Raw genomic sequence first — 18,319 nt, forward strand, 5'->3', positions numbered from 1 at the left:
ATATATATATATATATATATATATATATATATATATATATATATATATATATATTACACTTACAAAACTCCCATCTGCCTGTATAGCCACTATACAAAACTCCCATCTGCCTGTACAGCCACTATACAAAACTCCCATCTGCCTGTACAGCCACTACACTTTCAACAATCTTTTCCCAAAGTGGAGGATGAGAAATAGGATTAAGGCTTTATAGTCTGTTATAGTCAATAGATGACTTTTTCAGGAGAGGCTTCAAATGTACTTCTATATGGACAGAAGTGCCACCAAATTACATGCCTCAGCTGTCCAGCAAATAGTATCCTTGTAACCTGATACACCCTAGTGAAAAACACACACGATTAGGGTCTGAGTAACCAAATTTGTCTTCTGAGGAGTATCTCAGTGTTATCTGCTGCCTCTTAAGGGTTAAAATCCCATCATAACTAAAAATGGAAGCATCCATAAAAACTAATTTGCAGTACTTATTCATTGTAGTTGTATTATACCCTTATAGGTTCATAGGTTCATTGGGTGATACTAGGGTATCGGCCCTAAGGCCTATGCAAGCCTAGCCATAACAATTCCCTGGAAATTTCTTCCCACAATATTTACTTCTCTGGGCCCCTGTCTAGCTGGGTGACTGACATGATCCCTGGGGTGAATTTCCTATCTCCCATCCAGTCATCAAGTTTCCTTTTGAAGAGGGCCAATGAGGCGCTCTGCTTGACATGTATGGGCAGTCTATTCCAGAGTATGGGGAGTCTCTGGGTTAGGAATCTAGCCCTCCAGCATGTTTTGTTCATTGTGATGATAAGGTTTAGATCCCTGGAGCATGTGGCTCTGAGGGATTGGGATTTCTTTAAGTGGAGCATGTCCAACAGCTCAGAGTTTGACATGGTCTTGTATGTTAAGCAGAAATCGCCTCTGAGTAGACGATATGCCACAGAGTATAGCTGAAGTTTTTTTAGATGGTCAGCATATGGCATCTGCTTTAGGCCTGTGATTCTTTTAGTGAGATATTTCTGTGGCCTTTCCAGCTGTTGCAGATGTCTTGTGAGGTACATACCAAATAGGGCATTATACTCTATAATGGGTCTAATGAGGGATGAGTACAGTGGGACAATGACCTCTCTTTTTCTGGATGAAATGCCCTTAGTGATGAGGTGTGTCACATAGAAGGATTTCCTGACTGTTGTGGCGATGTGGTTATCGAAAGTGAGACCACTGTCCACTTGTGTCCCTAAGTCTCTCATCACACTTTCGATGTTTAGTGTCCTGCCACCTATGTGGTAGTTCATGGGTACATGTTTTTTTTCCAGAGGGGATAGCTATACATTTCTTGGCATTAAGCTTGAGCCCATGGCTCTGGCACCAGGCATCTGTTTCTGTAAGGCCCTTTTGTAGAATATCCACATAATTTGGGAATTAAATAATGGCTCCCAGTTTGCAGTCATCTGCAAACTTTGTTAGCCAGAGTCCCTTAGTGTTGGCTTGTACTTCAGAGAAGTAGATGCCAAACAAGAGTGGTCCCAGGACTGAACCCTGAGGTACTCCACTTGTCACTTGTCTGGATTCTGAGTCTGCTACTTTTACAGTCTGGGTTCTGTCAGTAAGCCAGTTGACAACCCATCAAGTGACGTAGGGATTTATGCCCAGCTTAGTAAGTTTATCTATGATTCCAGAGTGGGGGATGGTGTTGAATGCCTTGGCGAGGTCCAGATGGGCTGTGTGGACTGCCTTACCCTTGTCCACAGCTCTGGAGACTGATTCGAAGAAGTCAATCAGATTCAGGAGACAAGATCGGCCCTTCACAAACCCAAACTGGGTGGGGTCCAGTGTTTGAAGGTTGCCAATGTCTTTGTTTATAAGTTCCATGATAATGCGTTCCATGCCCTTGCAGATCAGGGTTGTCAGACTGATGGGGCTGTAGTTCCCGGGATCTAAGGTGGATCCTCCCTTGTGGAGCGGGATAACTGTAGCTGTGCGCCACTCAGTGGGCATGAAGCCTGAGGTGAGGCTATGATTAAACAGGACACTTAGGTGGGGTGCCAGTTAATTTTGTAGTTCATGTAGTACACAGCCTGGGATGTCATCTGGTCCCATGGATGCTGTATTCTTAGCTTTGGAAAGTGCTGTTTCTACCTGTGTGGCTGTGATTATCAGAATTTGGCAATCTTTTGGTATTGAGATGGGCCCTTTAGGGGGTGAGAGGGGGGTGAAGTTGGCACTAAATCGATCTGCCAGGATATTGGCAATATCCTTGGGATTGGTATATTTAATGCCATTCTGTTGTAGCTCAGAGCAGATCTGAGCATTGCCATTTAGATTCTTGACATAACTATAGAATGCCTTGTGGTTGTCTTTGGAATCTTTGGCAATTTTATTTTCGTAACTAGCTTTTGAGGATTTTATGAGGGATCTCAGATTCTTACTGAGGCTGGTGAGGGAGTTTTTTGCAACCTGGGATTTTCCTCTTTTCTGCAACAGTTTCTTCCTTCTGTTGTATAGTTTGTTTATAGCAGGGGACCACCAGATTGGCTTCCTTTTTTTGGAGAAGATCACCTTGGTTCTATTTGGGATGGCACGATTCATGCACGAGTGGATGTGCTCGTACAGTGCCTTAGTGTAGGATTCTGCAGTCAAACTTCCAGATCCCGTCTGCATGGGTGTTGTGAAGTTGGTCACTTCTGACTTCAGTAGCATGAAGTTGGCTTTGGAGAAGTTTTTTAAGGAGGTTTCCTTACTGGGGGGTGGGGTGGGATGTGGATGTCAAGGGTGATTTGCTTATGGTCAGACCTGAACAATGAGGGGGTGACCACTGGTGTGGAGCATCTGTCTCCCATGTTGGTAATGACCAGGTCTAGGATACTGGAGCCCCTGGTGGGACAATGGATTAGTTGATCCAGGGCATTGGAATTTATAAATTCCAACAACCGTTGGGAAAAGGAGTTGGTACCTGAGTAGTTTTCCCAATTAATGGCAGGGTAGTTGAAATCACCCAGTATTAGGGTGTTTGGTTGTATCTTAATATTTTACAGTATATTTAGGAAGGTGTAGTGAGAATCTTGGGGTATGGTGGGGGATCTGTAGCAAGCTACAATTTGGATTGCAGTCTTACCTAGTGTTAGTTGCACCTGGAGAATTTCAGATACATTGTGTTGGGCAACTAGCCTGGAGGTGTGAATATGGACACTCCTCCATCTTAAGTGTTTCGGTCTTGGTTTTGTGGCCGAAAAGTGTGGTAAGAATTGTAGCGTGATATTGCAGGGGTGCTCTCTGGAGCCTTGAACCAGGTCTCAGTCACTGCACAGATATCAATGTTTTCCATTTTTAGGAGTGCCTCGAGAGAGTGCATTTTGAAGTTTAGACTTCTAGCATTGAGTAGCATTACCTTCAGATTTTGCATGCTTGTATCTGTTACGGTGGTGGTTTTATCCTTTGAACCTTGCCTAAAAAAGGCACTATAGGGGTGGCAAGAGCTTTAGCCAGTAACCTGAATCCCAGGGGTGACAGGTGCAGACCATCTCTGGCAAAGCATTGTGGTTTGTCGATCATGTCTTCCCAGGCAGACAAATACTGGATCCCCTTTGTATGACACCAGAAGCTTAGCCAATTGTTGAAGTCAATCATTTTGTCCTTATACTGTGGTATCATTCTGGGCAAAGGCAGGATGCTACTCAGGGCTAGGGTCATACCTGCCTGGGTCACATGATGCAAGAGCTCTTCCATGTCTCTTTTCATGTAGTCCAGGGAGGTACATCTCAAGTCATTCACTCCAGCATGGACAATGACAGAATCGTATTTGTACTTGTTGTGGAGTGACTTGAGTGCATGCGTTATGTGATGGATCCTGGCACCCGTTAGGCAGCTGACTGTAATTTTCTCCTTGTTCAGCCTGGTGAGTGGGAAATCAGTGTGCCTGACTATAGAGTCACCTATGACTAAAGTGTTGGGTACATTGTCTTGCCTTAGGGGCTGTTGTTGGGTGGCACATTGGTGTTGTGAGCTATGTGTCACTTTGGTTGTGACTGGTGTTTGCTTGCATTTTGGCTTCGGAGGTCCTTGTTGCTTGGGCAGGTTAATGTTAAGGGCCTCCGCATATGTGGGTTTAGTGTTGCTATGTGTGGGTGTTGATGGTGTGGGTTTTGAAGGGCTATGAGTTGCTGGAGGTTTAATGCAGGTGTTAGCCTTCTCCTCTTGACTGTCTAGCACAATCTTGACCGGAGAGAGCTTTGCTTCCAGTTTGGCTATGTAAGTGCATCTCTCACAGGTTGTAGTGTTGGGTGGTAGGAGGAGAGGACTGTCTGTGTACTTGAGCCAGTTGCCGCATTGCCCCAGTATGCCCAGATTCACCAGGTGGACAGGAGAAATCACCGGAAGCTGACCCTTGGACATGCCTGTTTAGGTGCTTTTTTGTAAAGTTTAAGAGCTGTTTTCCCTTACCTTTGCAAGGTACTTTGCAATTGTAGGCTGTTTAGTGCCTATGATTTATTTCTCCTTATTGACAAGGAGAGCTGAGTGCTTGTATCAGTTTCAGGCTTCCTAGTGCTTTCCAGCAGGTTCTAGAGCAAGTGCTAGTCACAGGGGTTCAGATTTTAGTGCTACTACTGAGAAACCAGCTAGTTTTAAGGGACATTTTGAAGAGCAGACTTTCTGGCACCTGGAATAGTTTTCATATTGTTTAATCTTTTTTTTGTTAATTTCCTGCTCCATGCTAACTATCAGCCCTATAGCATGCTAGCTATCAGGCCCCCTGCAACTGACAGACCCATTCATTCTCCAAGGGTGAAATGCAGCAATGGGACAACACCATTCAGGAAGCAATCAGGTTCAGGCAGCCAGCAGGGAGTTTAGGGTGTATGGCACTAACCCTTCCTACTGGCAGCTGAAGTGCATGCTGACAGATGCTAGGGCCTGTTGTCCCTTCCACTGTGAGTATGTGCATTCCCTCACATGCCTTATGAATGTTAGCATGTGGGAGAAACTAGGCAAGCATACATTCCCAGCCCATTCACTGCATCCCTTGAAGCTCTCTGTCCAGTAGGTATCAGTACCGTGTTGGGCCAGACCACCTCCCTTCTCCCAGGGATAGGTGAAATGGTATTAGCCACTCACACCCACTTTCCCACATCTAATCCTCCAGTGGCCAGGTTGCCAGCCAGTCACAGGTCATCTGAATCACACTCAGGGCCTCATCATTCTGCACCATGGAGCCAGTGACCCTATACTCTTTACAACCTTACCTGTAACATAACGAAACCTGGCTGACCAGCATACGATACTCATTAGAAAGATAGGCAGCTGCTGAACTCTCTGCTTGTTACCTCTGTCCAGATGGTGATCTCTACTAACTCATCACAGCACTTATCATTTTTCTTCCTTTCTCTGTCTTTCACAGAATTCCCTAATCTGTGATTTATTTTTTTTGGTCAGGTATAGTTAGGCAATAATTTATGGTAGCTTATAGGGTGCTGATAGAGGATGGTGCAAATTTGATGTAACCATGTATAAATAGAGTACATGTTTTATAATAAAAGCGTCTTGTTATCCTGTATGCTGGTTACTAACTATGCATGGCCAGTTCTGTAGTAATCAGTTTTCACATTATTTATTTTTTACTTTTTATTCTAATGTGCTTGTTTCTTTTTATGCTTCCAAGTATATGTCTATCTTCTTTATTATTACTGTATCTAAGTTGTGGCTAAAAAGGGCACTTGTGGTCCAGTTCACATATTTGCTCATAATAACTAAGTAATCAAACACACAAACAAACAAATAAAACTAGGTAGTGTTAAACACATATTCACCTTTTATTTATTTATTGACATTTGTTAACCGGGTTAGTCCAGCTGAGCCAGAGGCCCATTTTCAGTACAGACCCAAGGAGAATAGCTCCAGAAAATTAACAATTGTTACAAAAGTTACACAGATATAATCAACAAATAACATATGTCTACTAGCAAGTAATAGCATGACATAAGTCTGTTAACAGGTAACAAATCTATAAATATTACATATTTAAAAAAGTATGAAATTCAGTGGTATAGATTTAGGGTAATAAGACAGAAACTAATATTCATTTCAGTTACAGTTTTGAGTCATAATCTGCAAAATTAATTCTTTTTTCTTTTTTTTTTTTAATTCGGGCACCTACTTTCATAAAAATAAACAATTAAAAATAGTTAACTTTCACTATCTTGCAAAATACATATATATATCAATCTTTCATAAAGAAATCAGTGGTACTTCTAAGCACAAAGTGGAAAGAACAATTTTAACTATGGGCAAGTTCACAAAGATAAAACTGCTAAAGAGATTAAGATATTAAAAGAAATGCTTTGGAATGCATAGCCACTGTAGGAGTACTGGTTAAAGTATTCAGAGTATTATATACAAATGCATGTCTTTCAGCATTCGATAATAACATGCGTGCAGACCAGATGGCTCTGGGATTAAAGTATTTCAGCACTTTATATAAGGACGACTCATTGTTGTCTGATGTATGTATATTAATACCTATATAATATCATGAGCAAATGATATTTTGAGGAAACACCTTTGTGACTTCCTATACTGAGCATTGCCATTTAAAATGTCCTTTATTCTAGAAGCCTGTCAGAATGTACAAAGTCAATAATACTTGAAAATTCAAATGCCACAATATAAAGTGCAAATAAAACAGTAAAAAAGACAAAGAAAGCAGTTAATCTGTCTTTTGAAGATAGCCTGTGAAAGACATTGGGTACAGCTACTTAAGCAGTTGTACTGACGTGCCGTAACTAATATGATGTTTATAAAAGCTACGTGAACGTCATTAAACTGAATTATGTGTATGGGTACATACATCTGGAAATCATTTTATAACTTTGATGCATTGTCTGAATAGGAAAATGGGCCACTGAAGGTTTTTCTTTAATGCAGTAGCAAGCAAGACTGAGTGTGTGTGTGTGTGTGTGTGTGTGTGTGTGTGTGTGTGTGTGTGTGTGTGTGTGTGTGTGTGTGTGTGTGTGTCTGTCTGTCTAACAGCTTGCCCCTGTTAAGCACAGAAGTACTCAATCTGCAGAATGTATGCAAGTATAACCACAGTCTCCCCCACACACATGCACATGGTAAGGAAACTATTGATTTTATTTGTTTACTGATGTATTTAAATGCATAATCTCTAGCTATTTTACAAGTAAAATAATAAAAAACTGCAGCATTAAATCCCATCCATAGTCAGCAATGCATTAACTAAATAAACAATTTTAAAAATTATAAAAAAGTAAAAAGAGAGGTGGTACCCTGAAGAGAATCTAAACACGTACTCTGTTATATAGATGGCACTTCAGGAATCTTTCGAAACACTAAAATCATGGATGGTAGTGATATAAAATGACCAGGGCACAGCACATAAAAACTAACTAACCAGAAGTCTCACAGATGGTACTTTGAACTGCCGGCTACCCCTTATTTGATAATCTACAGTGTCTTGGCTTAGTTGTAGAGCATCAGCAATTCCTTTTAAATTAGCAGGAACCAGGATTCAAAGGTCATAATTTATAGTGCAAGATTATGGCTTAAGAGCCAAAAAATGGCCAAATAAAATGCAGAGTCTGGAGTTCTAGAAAATACAAAATACCCTATCAAATTATCAAGAGTTTTTTTTAATAGTTATAGACTCACTTTTAACATATATGTAAAGGCAGCCTGTTCCATAAGCTGTTGACTGGGGAACCAATTTTTGTCCTTAATAATGTTCTACACCCATTTATCTTAAAAGTCATAATAGTTAAGTGTCAGAATTTTAAAGACACACTTAGCAGCAACTGACAGCCAGTGCAAATTGTACAAGATAATCATTATTTGACGTGTGAGGTGCTCCAAATAGCAATCTTTATGCCCAATTCTATATTAACTGCAATTGAATCACATTCCCATTCATAAGCCGATGGTGATCTAGGCAGGATGATACATGTTTATGAATCACTGTTATTATGTTCAAAGACAGATTTCAGATAAATATGTCACATAATGATTTATCCATGACTAACACATCCAAAATCATTGTCACTTGGGGAAAATGTTAATGTTTTTCAGCTGAAGCTGCTGTAGGTCAAAGGTTTCATTTTTTTCTTTCCTACCTCCCTACAGCTGAGCATTAGCTGCCACCAGCTCCTCTCTGCATTTACTGGGTACATCCAACCCATGTCTGGGGCTAGTGAGAGGCTTGAGGATGCTTGTGCAGCATCATACTGCCGACAGGCCATGTGCCCTAAAACTATCAGCCCACTGCAGCCTTGTAAGCTCCGGAATAGATGCCTTTGAGACATGCATGCGCAGCCTACTGACCAAGTGGCATATTATTTGCAATGTGGAGTTCAACAGGCTCTTAATACTGGTATTGTAGCCAGTCTAGGCAGCCTCCTTACTCCCCAGGTGGAATGAGCTAGCACCAGCTGCTCACTGCCATCCTCCCTGCCAGGCCCATCCAATGACTAAGCCACTTGTCAAATGTGCGTCATCTGGGGCAGACTCAGATCATTATCTCTCTGTGCCATGGGGCCATCAAAGGTTTCAAACTGATTTGCAGTGACTTTGGAGTAGATATTAAATACTTACTGACTACAGGGCATAAAGAGATATAAATATAGAAATAGACAGTAATATTTTATACGTTGCTGTACACCTCCCTTTATCCTTCAACAGGTGATAACTTTTTCTCAAATACAAATTGCATAGCTACAGCATTACAGCTCTATTTTGGTTATGACACATTACTCCATAAACACAGTTGGTTTTCATTTTAAAGGAAGAGCTCTTGCAGTATATATTTTGTGTTAGGGGACAGTACCATTAAGTGAGTGGCAACGAAATGTACAGAATGGGTGAAAACTGTAATGGAGATTCATTTGAAAAAAGTATGCTTTATACACACTCCCTCATAACACACACACACACACACACGCACACGCACACACGCACACATGCTCACACGCACACACACACACACACACACACACACACACACACACACACACACACACACACACACACACACACACACACTTACACACACATGTACTCGTGGGCACTTGTGTATTTCTTGTCTGGTCACTTTGGTTCAAATGTCCTTATTCTTATAAATACACAAACTGTTTTAAGAATATCCAGAAACATATTGTGTTATCTAAAAGGTTTCCTGGTGCTTTACTAGAAAATTATTTCAGCTCTCTCTCTGAAACTGACATTAGCATATAACAGGATCTATGCAGCTTCCTCAATTTTTTTGCTTAGCTCTTGTTGGTATTTGATCACCTTTCAAGCTTAACTGTTTCTATTTTCACCTGTTTTACTTCTGAACAGATATTGCTCATTAAGTCAGAAAACTCAAACAAAATATCAGGTTCATGGGTAGGCTTCTGCTGATGAGATGACACACACATCTATGAAAAATCATACCAACTACCATGGTTAAGCCCATCTATATAACAAGTAACACATACTATAAAAATGGATTTGTACCAAGACTCTGAAAGAATACATGAGCAGTGTCCTTAATCAAGAGAGGCCAAAAGGACCCAAAGAGTACTTCTGCCCAATTTTTGTCATTGATGCTATTGCAAAGGGTCTTAGGAAAGTGACACATGAACAGCTAATTAAATATATGAACCATTGTGTCTAACATCCACAGCATGGATTTTGCTCCTGACATTGTACAGACATATCTTGTAAAAATAAACTGCATTATCATTTGCAAGGGCAAACTTGTGGGTACAAGAGTCCTATTTCTGACATCTCTGAGCCACATAGATCTACAAGCCATGAAGTGCTTATAAATAAATTCTTCATCTCTAAAATTAATGCTAATTATGTTACCATTCACTGCTATTCTTCTAGTGAAAGGGTATATTTCATTCACAGAAACTCCTGTAGCCTCAAGTTTCTCTCAAAAATGAGACAAATCTGATATGCCAGTATTGCAAAAATGCATCCATTGTTCAGTATATAGCAAGTATTGATTTTCCTTCTTTCTTCACCATCATCACTATAATTATTATTCTTTCTACTAATCCAGTTTAACCATTAGAAAAGGACTGTTAATAACCAAACAAATCAAACACACAAACAAATATGGGGATAGAAACCAAGTTGGTTACAGGTAAGATGGATGTGGTATTAGCACAGGTGACATGGGGAATTGTCCTTTATACAGGTAAAAAGAGTATCACCCGAGACAAAAGAAGCATGCATTTAGGAAGAAAATCCTTAACATATGCTTATTTCTAATGCTGTGATATGAAAATCAGAAACTATGCTGACAATATCTTTGCAAAACATTTCTCTCTTTTTGAACACATCACCAACAGAACACCATTCTTGCTGTGTGCTGCAATGTCCCAAAACCACTGAAGCTATGAGCATTTACCAAATTAAGTGCAGTCTCTTTGGCAGTTATCTACAGTTCTGTAGTAGACTTTTAGAATGAGTAACAAGTTGATCTGCCCAAAATGTATGAGCCTGTTTTGTATATTTCCATTCTGAAATGCATTTGTATATTGCAATGTCAGTGGTGCAACAGGTAACACAATCACTCTTGGTGCAGAAGGATGTGGGTTTTATTCCCACACCAAGTAGGTGGATTGCTGCCACTATAGTGCAGCATAAGGGGAGTGCTGCACTCATGACTTTGTTGTTCTTTGGATGAGACATTAAACTGAAGTCCTATCTACTTGAGTTGTTGGTGGCACAGTTGGATGCAAAAGATCCCATGGCATCTATCAAAAAATACCTGATACCCTAACCAAATTTTCCCTATTACTATAAATACTACCTCAAGTCTCCCCTGAAATGAGGTCACTAACCTAGTGGTACTAACCCAGTCAACAAAGGAAAAATAAATAAATATTAAAGTTGTGCAGTAACAGTGACATAGGCATATTTCAAATTTCATAATGGAGGGTCTTATATATGGCAGTTTAAAAATGTGGGTCTATGATAAGGAAATTGGTGACCTCATGGACAAGCATATGGTGAATTAACAACATAATCATAACTTCAATAAGATTGTGGTAGTCTTTTAGAATATTCATTTGCTGTATTCCCCTAAATTTTGCAATTCTATTACAGATGACAATTTTATACCTTTTATGTAAAACTACAGAGTCTATAGTACAAGATCGAATGCTTAGGTGACCGAACACCTAAACATCAAACCTGTAATATCGAAAACAAAAAACAGTGAACGGACAATTTAATCCAGGGAAAGATTTCCCTTGGCCATTTGCCGGATTTTGCCATTTTGTCAACTGTCGAGCAATCTCGGAGTTGGTATATTTAGTTAGGGGGGTGTGGGGGGCACAGCCCCCCACATCGGGGTGTGTGGGGGGTGAAGCCCCCAACTTAGCTTGGGTGCAAAGTTTTTTTTTTCCCTGGCTGACTGACATGTTTTCCTGCGCCGTTCGATGTTTTTGGGTTTGATATTACAAGTTCGATGTTTAGGTGTTCGATCACCTAAGTATTCGATCTTGTAATATAGATGCAAACTACATATCTAGACAGAAGCCACAATAATAGGGTCATAGCACATGATGCAAAGTCCCACAGATGCCATTTTAAATTTTTGGACCAGAATATGTTTACCAAAACTGAATGTGAGCTCATAACTTGGACCAAACATTCAGAATGTTTATCTTAGAAACCATCACAATGAGATATGGCCCTTTCATTCTACACTTGCTTTCGAAGACTGACTTTGTGGTAGGACTCTGATACGTCTGCACTGCCCACATTTGGGAATGTCCCCTTTATTGGTACTAAAATGCTTGTGTTCCAGTCATCTGGGATTGGGCATTCTCTCCATATGACTATGAGTACCCTCTGGAGCCATTTCCCCCATAACTTACTCAATAACTTAATCATATCTGCAGTTACCTCATCTGAGCCTTCTGCTTTTCTTGACTTAATTAAACTTAGTGCTGATCTCTTTTCTTCTAGGACTGAATGGAAATAAAAAGAAAAGGATTTTAAAACTACTGAAATAAGTATACACAGAGCACAGAAGTGACAAAAACATTACCAAAACAGTCAAGTATGCACCACAAAAAATTAAATTCTAGGAAACTGGGGAAATGTTCATGTCCTCAAAAGCATGATGGAAGAAAAGGAGAGATGACTTAGTAACCTTCTCCACCAGTATTGCATTTTACCTCTGGTTTGCAATTTAACAAAAAACATTTTCATTCATTTCAATAGGTGCAGTTTTTTTTCTCAAACACTTCTTTTGAATGACTGTAGCTTGCAAGATGGTGAGCCATTTAACAATAAATTTGGTACTCATATTTTTTGTAGACAAGCTCTTCTCATGTGCCATCCAAATATTATGTCATCACAGTAAGTGGTACCTTCTAAAAGTGCAAGAAATGTAGTTTTACAAGGGAAATGAGAATTAAACTATAGAGTGTGTTCTATCTGTGTGTGTATGTGTGTGTGTGCGTACGTGCATGTGTGTGTGCATTTGTATACATGTATGTTCGTGTGTGCGTGGGTGTGTGTGAGTGCGCACGCGCATGTGTGTGAGTGTGTGTCTATATGTGTGTGTGTGTGTGTGTGTGTGTGTGTGTGTGTGTGTGTGTGTGTGTGTGTGTGTGTGTGTGTGTATGTGTGTATGGAATATGTAGTGACAAGATGGGATCTATACATAATATTTGGTAGGGTAATATATACTAATGGCATCATTCTCCAAATACACACACACACACACACACACACACACACACACACACGTAAGTTTATTTTCTTTACTGGCTCTTTATATTAATGGGCTGTATGCAGATATCATCATCCCAATAATTACATAATATTAGGGAATCAGGAGTAACCTTTTCTCTAATTTATATGCTAAAAGTATTTCTGAGATGAATGAATGACTACGGCAACTTGCAGGTCACCTCACCATCAGTGCAAATTAATATCTGGCATTGGCAATTACTTGTTATATCACTTTGTTGAAAGTATTATTTGACAAATTAACTTGTTAAAGATAAGCACTTAAAAGTTAGTAATGGGATTAAATAAATTGAAATGATTATGTCAACAAAATATCAACTTCTGTCTATTTCTTTCTAGGCATACTTAATTGGATGTGTGTGGAATTGCTACAGGTACATTAATGGAAGAGATGCCTCAGATGTTTTGGTGTATGTAGCCACAAGTGACACCACGGTAAGAATTTGTTCATTTTATTTCAAACATACCTCTGTCAAACCCCCCAATCCCCCAAAGACCACAGAGAAGAAACAGAAGTATATATAAAAATATCATTCTTAGTGATACATTTTTGCCTCTTTGTGTAGACAACATTTCATTTATCTGATAACTCTCTCTGCTGTCGGTTATACACGTGGTATCTGATATAACAATGTCCACTAGTGAATTTTATTTTAAGACACATGAACAATTAATTAAGTGAATCCAGACAAGTCATAATTATTCATCCACATCTTGACAACTATAATTTTATGGAAATTATTTAAAAGTCATTGGTCTTCATAGTACACAGATTTTTGTTAATTTATGTATTTTTTTTAGTTTGGAGGGAATATTTTTATGTTCTAGAAGCTGTTCTTGTTTATCATTTCTGCTTTCTTTTTGACTTTTAAGTGCATTAGGTATAAATAAAGTGTTTTTGCCATTGTACTTGTTTTCTTGGGCATCTCTACTCTGTCAGTCAGTGATTGTATTACTGTGCTTGCTGTCTGTTTGGCTCCATATCAGACCTTCAGGATCTACTCCTGGGGTTCAGAGATAGAGGGTTGTGGTTACATGAAATGCTTAATGCAGGTAGGCCAGTTAATTATGAGAAAAGCAATTCAGAGACAGCTTTAGCTGCAAAGAGAAAGACCTCAATTCTAGCTACTTTGCATGTCTCACTCTTTTTTACCTCCTATACTAAAAGAATTTTGTGACAGCAGTTTCCTCTGTCAGCCCATGCATAGTGTCAGCACAGGCACCCTGCATACTCTCACACACACATTCAGACTCTGAAACACACAGACACACACAGACACACACACACACACACACACACACACACACACACACACACACACACACACACACACACACACACACACACACACACATACACACACGCACACACACGCACACACACACACACACACACACACACACACACACACACACACACACACACACACACACACACACACCTCTGTACTCTCCATCCCCTAGCTACCTAACTCCAGCCCCAGCCTCAGATCACCCAGGCAGAGACACACACAGGACTCCTCATGGTCCTGCAGGCAGACATGTACACAAATTGCTACACATATACACGCACTCACACCACTATGCCTCTGCTAACCCTTGATGAATTTACCTACAGTATGGCTTTCATTGATGTCAATGAGTGGCCACAATCTTTTTGCCAAGTTAATTTTATCAGCTGGCTGTGATAATTTAAGCTGCCAATAGAGAGAGAGAGAGAGAGAGAGAGAGAGAGAGAGAGAGAGAGACAGTGTTGTGTCACTGAATTGCTAAGCAACATAAATAAGTGGCTTCAGTCACTTCTTTGGGGGGAAATCACATGGCTGATTACAATTATCCACTCCCCTGGATTGCTTCATTAACCTTTAACCTGACCTTTGTGATCACCCTTCATGCTGATGCTTTCCTCTTACAGAAAAGCACTGTGGCAGGGCTGTCTCTGAACCAGAAAGGGTTACATGAGGAGTTAACCACTTGTGGTAGAGCTTATTGCTCATGGTAACTCTTTCTGAATCTCGAGGTACAATTCAAGCAGAAAAAGAGAAAGTTATGAAACTTACTTCCGTTTTAAACATTTTCAAGGGGGCTTCAACCCCATACTAAGCCACATGGGGATGTATTTCTCAAGTAATGCAAAGTAGTGCAAACTTGGACTTGGATATATTCCCTTATTCACAGTTAAGATCATAGGATCATGGGGGTTACTAGGCTATTGGCCCTGACGTCCTTCTAAGCCTAGCCAAGAGTTTAGCCCATGTTTAGACAAGTTAGCACCCAATACCCCTGTCCAGCAGGGACGTGGGTGGAATCCCAGGGGTATTTTTTCTGTTTTTGTTCAGTTATCCAGGTTGCGCTTAAAAAGGGGTACTTGACGTGGAGAGGGAGTCTATTCCATAGATGGGGGAGTCTCTGGGACACAAATCTGTCCCACCAACAAGTCCTGTTGATGTCACAAATCAGGTTGAGGCTGCATGTGCAAGTTACTTGAGTGGAGCTTGACTTCCGGATATGCAGCAGTCCCATCAAGGTGGGGTCCATGATCGCCTTGTATGCCAGACAGAGGTAACCTCTGAGGAGTCTGTATGAAACTGAGTATAGGGATAAGGCTTTTAGCCTATCTGTGTATGGTAGATGTTTGAGGCCCTGGATTCTCCTGGTGTGGAACCTTTTGGTCTCTCTAGCTGCTGTTTGTGCTTTGTGAGGTACATGCCGAAAGGGGCGTTGTACTCAATAATGGGCCTTATAAGGGAAGAATACAGGGATGTTATGACTTCCTTGTCCCTAGATGAGATACCCTTACTTATGAGGTGGGCCATGTAGAAGGCTTTCCGTACAATGGAAGCAACATGGTAGTCAAAAGTCAGGTTGCTATCAACCTGGGTGCCCAAATCTCTCACGACTGATTGCGTACTTAGGACGTTGTTATTAATGTGATAATTTGTGGGGACATCACTCTCCCCAACAGGGATAGTACAGCTTTCTGCATCTAGCTAAATTAATACTGAATCTGGAAACTGTATTAACTGAGTTGTGTGCCATTCCCTGTCTGTTCTATCACACAAAACATAACTTAATCTTCAACAATACAATCCCATATATTAATTCCTCCTTTCTAAATGGCATAGAACACAAAATTATGTTTTCAAACATGTAACATAAAGCAAAATACTGCGTTACACAACTGAGGAAATGATGATTACAAACATGCAAAATAAAGTGAAACATCTTTTGCTTATACAAATAAAATCATTTTCCATCCCCTTTTTGTTCTATCGCTGGCAACTTTTATAGCTTTTTGTTCAGCAGTCCAATGTTATATGGTCCTTTCTTGCAATCATTTTGTTACACTGTTATGCTGTTTTCCTGTGATCATTAAGGCTTTGTAATCATGTATTGCTTCCCCATTACACAGTTCACAAAATGCTGTTCACAGACATGTAGATTAAAGTATAATATTCCTATTCCTTATATGGGTAAAAGTTGTTTCCATTTCCCATCTGTTCTACCAGCTTCAACTATATATAGATGAGAGTCATTCACTTGAAACTAACCTCTGGCATCATGACTGCTTCAATCTTAAAAGTAATCTATGTACCAATGGGATAGCTTGATAAAGTGCTTTTTGCAAGGGGTAAGCACTCTGCACCTACCATGTGGTGGGCAAGCTTCCACTCCCAGTCGTCACATGATATTAGAAAGGCCAAACCTCCCCAAAGCAGTGCATAAGGCTGTCAAATAGTCAATGTTTTTACTCTAACACAAACAACTTCTAAGAGATTGCTGTTTAAGAAAATACAGGGTAGCTATTCTTCATGCAGAGCATTCTGTTATGTTTGTAGTAATACAGCATATGACAATTGTATTCATTCTTTTGTGCACCATTCCATATTTATTCCATTACAGTGCAGCTTTCTATTCAGTAATAAACTATTGTATGTTGCTTTCTTACCATCATTTTAAAATGCTGTATAGTTTCTTCACCTGGATCATGAAAACCATGTTACTGTATGTTTCCTCCCAATTATACAATGGTCAAAATGATGACTACAAACATGTAAAATAAATGGAATGCTCTTCTTACTTATATTGGTGATAATTGCTTTTCTATCCCTGACCTTGTTGTAGCTTACTCAGCATAGCTTTGTATGTGTAACTAAATTAATATAGCATTTTAACATCTCGCTAATGCAATCGTTTTGCTCAACAGTACAATGTCATATGATGCTTTCTTGCACTCATGTTAAAATTATGCATATTGATGTCTCTCATAATAAAGACCATGTTGCTGCATATTTCCCCATTATGTAGTATACCCACTGTTGTTGCAAATGTAAAACAACATGAAATACTTCCATTGTTTATATATGTAAAATTGGCTTCTGGTCTCCATCTGTTCTATCATGCCAGCATACTTTCTCCTCATCGTCACAATGGTGTATGCTGCTTTTTCATTATACAGGGGTACAAGTGATTTTTGCAAATGTGAAATAACATAAAGTATTCTCACTGTTTAAATGGGCAAAATTTACTCCCCGTCCACTGTCTGTACTACCATGCACAGCACAGCTTCTAATAAGAAGTTGAAATAATAGAGCATCTGAAGACTGTATTAATTCAGCTGTATCCCATCCTTGTCTGGTATATCATATAGAGTACAGCTTTTAGTTCAACAATAAAAATCAATATGTTGCATGATTGAGACAATACAGTCTTCAGAAGCTGTATGTTACTACATACTAATGGTTTCACTCCTACTATCATTAAGCCTGTTTATTTATTTTTTACTCTTTGTAGACCAGATTTGTTGCACTAGGTCATCAGCTTCTTTTCAGGGGAGACCTCAGGTGCTATAAGTTCTGACTAAGGGAAACATCAGTACTCATTTTGATAAGTGCTTTGGAATCTTTTATATCCACCTGAGCTACCACTAACTCAGGCAAGTGGCACCTCAGTTTAACATCTTATCTGAAAGTACTCTCAGGAATGCAGCAACCTCTCATGCTGCCCTATATTGTCAGTATTGGAAAATAAATCCAAGCCACTGATATGGAAATAGAACCAACAACATTCTGATATTCCAGCATCAAAGGTGAATATGTTTCCCGTTGAAATACTGACACTCTTGTGTTACTGTATGTTGCTCCCAATTAAACAATGCACCAGAAATATGAAGATATTATTAATTAATTTTTGCAGTGTACAGCAACTGCTCTGTTGGGCTCATCACAGTTTTCTGTTCAAACATACAATGTGTTATGTTGCCTTCTTGCATTCATTTTAAAATAGTGTATGTTGGTTCCCCACAGTCATAAATGTCATATTGCTGTATGTTGCTTTCCCATTACAGAGTGCACTAATATATATTTACAAACATGTAATATTATTCTTGTTGATATGGATACATTAGTTTTTCTTACCACATCTGTTCTTTACACATAGCACAGCTTTCTATGCACAACTGGGTTAACTCAGCATGTGAAACCTGTATCAGTTCAATTGTGCTCTGTCTCCATCTGTTCTACCATGCAGAGCACATCTTTCTATTGACCAA

At 39.6% G+C, this 18,319-nt stretch overlaps 1 protein-coding gene across 1 annotated transcript in view; it reads left to right on the top strand.

Annotated features, from left to right (window-relative positions):
- The window catches only part of LAPTM4B (lysosomal protein transmembrane 4 beta), an 813,365-nt gene that overhangs the window by 714,325 nt on the left and 80,721 nt on the right, over window positions 1-18,319 (top strand). Inside the window, exon 6 of the mRNA XM_044065632.1 lies at window positions 13,108-13,203. Within this exon, the coding sequence (XP_043921567.1) occupies window positions 13,108-13,203 (96 nt within the window). The remainder of the gene's footprint in view (window positions 1-13,107; window positions 13,204-18,319) is intronic.

The sequence above is a fragment of the Protopterus annectens genome, chromosome 3.part0 (assembly GCF_019279795.1).
Source record: "Protopterus annectens isolate FY-2018-M chromosome 3.part0, PAN1.0, whole genome shotgun sequence".
In the NCBI taxonomy this organism is placed as follows: domain Eukaryota; kingdom Metazoa; phylum Chordata; order Ceratodontiformes; family Protopteridae; genus Protopterus; species Protopterus annectens.